The 8447-nt window shown below is 42.7% G+C and overlaps 1 protein-coding gene across 1 annotated transcript in view; it reads right to left on the minus strand.

Annotated features, from left to right (window-relative positions):
- LOC108423798 overlaps positions 1 to 8158 on the minus strand; it is a 51626-nt gene extending 43468 nt beyond the window's left edge. Inside the window, exons 1-2 of the mRNA XM_017691380.2 lie at positions 7779 to 8158; positions 4033 to 4129 (exon numbers count right to left, since the gene is read on the minus strand). Of these exons, the coding sequence (XP_017546869.2) occupies positions 4033 to 4129; positions 7779 to 7897 (216 nt within the window). The 5' untranslated portion in view covers positions 7898 to 8158. The remainder of the gene's footprint in view (positions 1 to 4032; positions 4130 to 7778) is intronic.
- Between the last annotated feature and the right edge of the window lie 289 nt (positions 8159 to 8447).

Below are 8447 nucleotides of genomic sequence, written 5' to 3' on the forward strand. Positions count from 1 at the left end.
CAACAAGATATTCCTAAAAGCAATAACTACAAACGTTAAAAAAGCAGCTGTGCAGCTCCTGGAACTGGCCTACTTCATCTGCTAAGCTGTGTGAAATAGCGAGCAGAGATAACATGCATGTGCTAGAACAACCAAAACCATCCCCACATTCTCCAGCCAAGTTCAATGATGACGGGTAAAAAGTGGCCAGCTTCTTAGACATATTTGCTGTTTCACCAAAGAAGCAGGTGCCACAAAGTAACAGCTTCTCTATTTAAGGTGGAACGAAAAAATTAATAGCCACTTCTCCCCCCAGTATTCAAGCAGCCGCTAAGTGCAGATTTTCGATTTGCTCCACTATTCAGTTGTAGAGAGTCCTGGAGGATCAACCCATGGTAGAAAATCTCCTGCCACTCATTTCTGACAGAAGAAGAGCCACATTTTATATAATAAAAATAAAAAAAATAAGGTCTGACTGTAAATAAACTTCTAATGCTCAATTAATTTAATTTTGAGACATTTTTGATTACAAAGAAAGCACCGCTAGCCCTGTTTAACTGGATTTAGTGCAGTATGTGAAATGGTGAATACAAATAATTTGGTTCATAGTTTTTGATAGTATTTTTGAAAATGTGGCACTATTTCATCTCTATAACTTAATACTTCACGTGTTTAGGTTTCATTTATTTTTTCTGACATCTATTATGATTTTATATTTTTGCCATATTGCTAATTACAACAATAACATGTGCAACATGTAATACAAATAGTGAACTTAACATAATTTTTTATGTGTTAAAAATGACTGGTGCCTATTTCCCCTTCAACTAGCATACAAAAGAAGGTTTGGGAATTAGCAATAAATAAATACATTACAATATTAAATAAGTAAATACATTACAAATAAATACAATAGTTATTCTTTTTGAAGTACGTATCAAAAAATGTATAATGTGATGTGAAGTCGACCATACGCATCATATGAAATTTTGGTATTGAAACAAATCAATAATAAACACAATGCATCCAACAATAAAGGAAGCCTTGTGCATCATTTCTACAGTGATAAAAAAAGTAGCAGCACACAGAAAGCTTAGATTCAACACCATGAAACTGATAAAATGATTGCACTGTTGCTAACAGGGATGTGCACACTGCCTAACTCCTCTGGCAGCAGACCTAAACAAGTGACTTTTTTTTTTTTTTTGTTGTTGTTGGGCCCAATACCGGGTTCATTGGGCGGCGCGGTGGGTAGCGCTTTCGCCTCACAGCATGGAGGGCCTGGGTTTGATTCCCTGGCTGGGCGACCAGGGTCCTCTCTGTGTGGATTTGCATGTTCTCCCCGTGTCTGCGTGGGTTTCCTCCGGTTCTCCGGTTTCCTCCCACAGTCCAAAGACATGCAGTCAGGCCAATTGGACATGTTACATTGCCCCTAGGTGTGAGTGTGTGAGTGACTGTCTGTTTCTGTCTGTCTGCACTGCGATGGACTGGCTACCTGTCCAGGGTGTATCCTGCCTTCCGCCCAAAGACTGCTGGGATAGGCTCCAGCACCCCCCTGCACCGACCCTGACGGAGAAGCGGCTTAGAAAATGGATGGATGGATGGATGACTCACAATACATACCCACAACACAGCTACAATAGACAGGATAATCATCGTTATGACATTATCACATTACATAACATTGTGACCACCTCCTTGTTTCTACGCTCCTTGTCCATTTTATCAGCTCCACTTACTGTATAGCTGCACTTTGTAGATCTACAGTTACAGACTGTAGTCCATCTGTTTCTCTGATACTCTGTTACCCTGTTCTTCAGTGGTCAGGACCCCCATAGACTCCTTACAAAGCAGGTACTATTTGGGTGGTGGATCATTCTCAGCACTGCAGTAACACTGACGTGGTGGTGGTGTGTTAGCGTGTGTTGCGCTGGTCTGAGTTTTCCATTCATAAAAATATCGGTGGCCAACATATCGTGCACCCATATCGTCTACTCCAAACTCCAGCTCCATGTGCAATCTCTCTCACTTCTCCCTTCCCTCCTTCTCTCTCACTCCCCCAGCGAGAGTGGCAGGAAGCTCAGCAGGAAGCTGATGAGGGAGGAGAGCGTGTTTCATAGCGGCCTTAGCTCTGATGAGTACGTTCTCAGGCTGTTTGGAGTGCTGACAAACACAACACCCTTGGAGGAAAAGCAGACCCAGCCTCGACTTCTGCTGCGGCTGGCCCACTTATCAAACAGCCTTTCCAAAACGAGAGAACACAGCTCAAAAAAAACAACCAGCACATACCCAGCTCTGAGTGTTGCCTGAGGGAAATCATCTGATAAAGAAGAACCAAAGTCAAATGAGAAGAAAGAAAGAGCAGTCCGAAAAACATCAAAGCCACATTTGGGATTATACAGCAAAAGCAACACATATGGGGAAAATGTGGACACAGGTCCATCATTTACTGTACTACCATATCACTGGAAAAGGCTGAAGCGTATGGCAAACAGCACACAGCTGCTACTGATCAATAATGAATGGTTGCCTGTGAAGTCTGGGACTTGGGTGTTGAAATGAAGCTTCACAAACGCAGCTGTGCATCAGGCTTGCAGGTGAAAAAGTGGGTAAGGAGTTAGAGTGAGTGTGAAATCTAAGGAGGCTTAATAAGCCCACCTCAGTAGCGCTGTATAAAGTATTAAAGGTTCAGTACTTCTTGAGTACTACAACATGGTAAAGAAATTACTCTTACTTTGAATACTTTTCATTAGGACTGGTCCCAGCACATGTATTCCAAACAAGTACTCGAACAGCCACTCAAAATAACTTAACAACAATCATTTTTACACTTCATAACCATAATTTTAAGCATATCTGTTACTTCCATTCAAAGGAAATCTAGGTAATATCGAGCACATCTTTCCCCGAAACCATTGCAACCTGACGCATTTCCCTTACCTGAAAATAATTGTGAACACAGCAGTTCACAAGCCATAGCAGTACACTTTAAGGCAGAGCCACAACTCCAAACTTCAGCCTTACCTGCTATTTCATCGATTTATAGCCTGTTTGCAATGGTCACTAGATGAAAGCGCAGTGCCATTACCGTTCACACCTGACCACGGCTACGTCTACATGACTCAACCCTGCCCTGGTAAGTTAAAGGAGTTCAACTCGTTCAATGATATTGTCATGCAGGACTTACATAACTCCTATATTTGTGTTTCTGTAACATTCCATCTCATAGAAAACTCATGATTCAGAGATGAACCCCAAGCCTGTACTTCTCAAATCATCTGAATTCACGACATATAACGTGTGCTCTGGAATATGGATGGTGTTTTTGTTTGGAGGCTCTACGGAACACAACGCAACGCCTTACAATTTGACTGGTCACTCTGAAACGTGAAAGGGACCATTAAATTGGCGGAGGCCTGTCTGCTTTTGTGCCATGTTTTGTTATTATAGAACAATTTGTTACAATCTTTTCTGAGTTCAATCCAATAAATATTTTATTTATTGCAATATCATCATTTTGGCATTGAGGACTATGATCCTAAGTGAAAATTCTAGTATAGTGACAGTTCTACTACTGACACAGTTCCGCTAAACAGTAGCAACTCTGTATGTAGGTGTTGCACAATTAACTTCCCTCTGCCTTCATCTGGATTTGACCACACGTACCTCGCAAGTATACCGTAAAACTAATGGCAAACAATTACTTCGGCATACTTCAGCAAGACTGACTGACAATGACAGTGTTTGAACTGGACAGAGTTCAACAGTGCAGATAGTAGCCATGGACACAAAGCCGGTAACAAAAGTGTTAATTCTTTCTTGCAAATTAAATATCTTACACACACACACACACACACACACACACAGTCCAGGATCAGCCGTGATCCTCATGGCTTTAGCTTATGGAATCATTCTCATACAAATTTAAAACACGTGTAGCAGATGATCTCAAAACAATTTCAGCCAAAGCTCGTGGGCTCTTTAGCGTCATTTCGTCTCTGAGAGACCGCAGAGAGTAAAGAGGGAGCTCATAAAGTCACTGATCTACTGCACCTGTGCTTCTGGTTCGGTGGTGAGTTGAGGCTCAGGTGTGGGCAGTGAATCAGCCTCATCAGACTGGCCAGCAGGACTGTCTTCCTTATGTTCCTCCCTGGAAAGGCAAAGGAAGAAAGGAAGTTCAAGAATCACATATAAACACTGCACAACACACTAGACTTCTCACCAGGGATGCAAACATTTGACCTCAAAATTATGAGACTGCAATTCTATAGGAACTGATTCGATGCATCATTAAGTCTCAACTTTGATAAAGATTTGACTGGATTTTATTGATATAGTTTAGAATTATTTAATTAATTAGAATATTTAATTTAATTAGAATATACACACCAGACGTATATACATGTCTCGAGGAACAGAGTAGTGAAACCTTTTTTGGCCAAAAATGACCACACATTTAATTGAATATTATATAAAAATGACGCATCCAAAACTGAATCGCTCCCTTCAGACCTTTACGTCTTACTGCAGGCAACAGTCTCAGATTCTGTGCTTCATATTCCATCGAATATTACTGAGTTACTATGAGCTACTCACATGACTTCTCCACAAAGAAATAGGAACAGGTAGTAACTACTACTAGTTGCTTTTCTTTGCAAAGCCAATCAGGCTAAAACAGTACTGGCATTGTGTTTGTTACCTTTAGCCTGGCTCAGTAAATAGTGATGTACTGTAAGATACCACTGCAGATCAGAATCTGCTCAAAACACAAAACTCCTGCCGCTGCTGCTACGCTAAATGTTGCAGCATAATTTTGCATGACTCACAACAGCTAAACAGCCAGCTGCCTCTTGCTTCTGATGTAGCACTTTATTTGTTTTATATAAATAGGCACCTAATTTAAAATTTAAAAAGGTAAATATCAGTTTAGTCCATTAAAGAGCAAACAATGTCATTTGTTTTGCAAGTTTGGCTAACACAAAGCAATGGAAATGTGTGGTAGTGTGTATCTTGTGTTTATCCCACACATGGTGAGGTCTGAACTACCGAAATGAAATCAGCCTGTACAGAAATCCGAAATCAGCCATAAAAATGAATGCCTGGTGCAGCCCTATTGGTTACCAGTACCTTTGTGTTTCATTTCATTTTGTTTTCTGTACCCGGACTGTTTCACAGTGGCTCAAACCTCTCACATTTGAGCTTCTGTCATTGTTATCTCCCAGACATAAAGAAAAATGGCACCTAACAAACTTTAGATGCTATGGTGACAGATGCTGGATATACACTCACCGGCCACTTTATTAGGTACACCTTGCCAGTAAAAGGTTGGACCCCCTTTTGCCTTCAGAACTGCTTTAATTCTTCCTGCTATACTTTCAACAAGGTGTTGGAAACGTTCCTCAGAGATTCTGGTTGGTTATTTGAGTTCCTGCTGCCTTTCTATCATCTGGAACCAGTCTGCCCATTCTCCTCTGACCTCTCACATCAACAAGGCGTTTTCGTCCACACAACTGACCGCTCACTGGATATTTCCCCTTTTTCGGACCATTCTCATTAAACCCTAGAGATGGTTGTGTGTGAAAATCCCAGTAGATCAGCAGTTTCTGAAATACTCAGACCAGCCCGTCTGGCACCAACAACCACGCCACGTTCAGAGTCCCTTAAATCCCCTTTCTTCCCCATTTCTGATGCTCGGTCTGCACTTCAGCAAGTTGTCTTGACCACCTCTACATGCCTAAATGCACTGAGTTGCGGCCGTGTGATTGGCTGTTTAGCTATTTGTAGCTAGGTGTACCTAATAAAGTGGCATTGAGTGTACACTCTCAGGAAAAAGGTACTACACGATCACTGGGGCAGTACCCCTCCTGTCACAGGGTGGGACCCTCAAGGGTACATCTCAGTACCTTTATTCAGGGAACATATCTATCATATTCCATTGAGATTATATTTTCCAAGATGTACCCACTCCACACATCCCGTCTCGTCTCCGGGAATTTTTATTTTATTGTTCTGTTTTAAAACATTGGGTCATGAAATGATACAAATATGTATTTTTCACCTGGGAAAACTTACTTAAGGTACAGAATTGGACGTTAAAACCACTGCTGTACCTTTGAGGGAACATTTACACTGTTTGTACCTTGATGAACGAAAATGTACCTCCACAGAGTCTTTATTTCTAACAGTGTACTAAGAATCCCACTGCAGTTCTACCAAGGAAGGCCATTTTTTTTAGTCCCCAAGTTTGTTTTGGTGGCTACTTTTACTTCTATTTGAGTCATTACTGCATTGGCATATGAATATTTGTATCTGAGGATTGTCCACACTGGAGGAAGCAACCTCCTGGACAACCTCCTGGACAATGCACAGATTTTTACATTCAAAAAGCTGCAAATTGAATTGAGGTATTAAGTGGGGAAGGGTAACCTGATGACATGGAGCTTGGGAACTGCCTGTAGATGAGTTAGACCAATCAGAAGCAACCCAACACCCACATGATGCGTACTTGACAACACAAACAAAACTAAAAGGCCATCTGGCCAGAAAAGGTGGAGGTGCTGATCTTCTTCAATCGCAGTCCGAATATCGGTCTGAAAAGGACATAAATATCCCCCATGTGCAGTTAATACACATTTACAATTGAGCAGTGGGTGTTAGGTTCCCTTCAGTCTCCATGAGGGATAAGACAGGAGGGAATCTGAAAGGACTGAACGTTGCCCATGAGAATGTTAGCTGACCCACCCTCCATTTGTAAGACACCCTATTGAGTTACTAAGGAGAGAGAAACTATACTTTCTCCCACTGGCTCAGACACCTACACCAAACTTGAATATTCCTCTCTGGCTTTATTAATGACTTTACCAGCTTTAAAGTGTCACATTACACACCTTATTAAAGTGGAACGCCGCCTTGTCAACAAAGTCACTCCGTGTGGTTTGGTGTAAAATGCTGTGTTCTGGAGAAACCTACCCAGCCAGAATTGTTCACAGTGGTGGTGATAGGAACCAGACATCCACCTCAAAACCTCCCTCACAGAAAGTTACTACTGGGAATGGTTATGAATAGGCCGCCTGATATCGGAGACACTGTTTTACGGCCACTGTGCGACAAATTTTAAACATGACACATCGATGTTGTCGGAACAAAACCTTGTATCTACTAAATGATAACTTCACAGGAGAAGGAAAAAAGCCTACTTCACTTTTAATGCAAGTCAATGGAACCAGAATTTTGCCCAAGGAATTTTGAGCCGTTTGTTTTGGTCCATCCATCATGAAATTTACACACAATATAAAGGACAGCGGTCACTTTCAAATTAGGTAATGGACAAAAACAGATAAAAGGTTTTGGTCAGACAGCTGCGATATGTTAACTCAGCAGGTTCACAGGGGGTTTTGGGTAGTGAATTAAAAAGGCTATATTCGTGTTGGGACCTCTGGTTCCCATCACCACCACTGTAAAGAAAATCTGTTGGGAGGTTTCTCCACAAATGAACCGCTTAACTCCGAATCACTCTGAATGACGTCGCTTACTTCTTAAAAAACGAATTAAGGAGAAAGTGTGAAAAACCGGTGAAATTCCCCTTTAAGTTATAACCTCGGAGTAACAGAGGTAATGAACCCTCGGGCGGTGCGGGTTCTGACAGGTGCTGGTTTGTATCGTCTTTTAAGGCTCGGAGAAGCTGGTAGTCACGGATAGCTGTGCACAAGCTAAACGTTACGACACAGTAAAAGGTAGTAAACAGTGAAATACAGCAGCTTTTAAGGCGGATAAGTTGGTAACAGCCCAGTTCGCCCTACCCGTTCTCGGGCTCCGGCTCCGTTTTCTCCGGCTCCAGCGATTTACTTCTGGAAAACAGTTTGAAAAAGTTCCTCGCGAAGTCCTCGTGCCACGACCGTTGCCGTTTCAAATGGGCCATTTCGGCGCGAAGGAACGCGCGAGACTCGCATCTAATAAAAGCGGGAAATAGAAGCGTAGCGGTAAAACCTCAGTCACACATCTCTGACTCTGAAACGGACGGTCCGAGTGTCCAGGCTGAGTCGTCTTGCTTCCTCGGCGCTGGCACGGCGGGCATCCACGGCGAGTGTGGTGGAGCCTCAGAGTGTGAGGAAGTGAGGGAGGAGTCAGCACCGCAGGCCCTCTGAGGAAGCGCTGCCTGACCCGCTGTGGAGAGTGTGAGCAGGCCTGAAGGGAAGGGAAAGGGAGGGAAGGGAAGGGAAAGGGAAGGGGGTCCGTTTACAAGTAATGACCAAACTGTATTATGGCTTTGGCTCGGATTAAGAGGCGTCTGGAAAGGCCGGAGGAGGAGAGGACATATCTCCTGTTTGCTCAGCGTAGACAAAATGTTAGTGGGTCGTTTTCTAGCTGGACTCTGGTCCGGATTACCTGCATATGTGGACACAGCAGGATGGAGAAACATGGGTTCACCTACTTTTTGAGTGGTTAGTGTAGAGACAGGGGTTCAGTTC

This window comes from Pygocentrus nattereri, chromosome 18, assembly GCF_015220715.1.
Source record: "Pygocentrus nattereri isolate fPygNat1 chromosome 18, fPygNat1.pri, whole genome shotgun sequence".
Classification (NCBI taxonomy): Eukaryota; Metazoa; Chordata; class Actinopteri; order Characiformes; family Serrasalmidae; genus Pygocentrus; species Pygocentrus nattereri.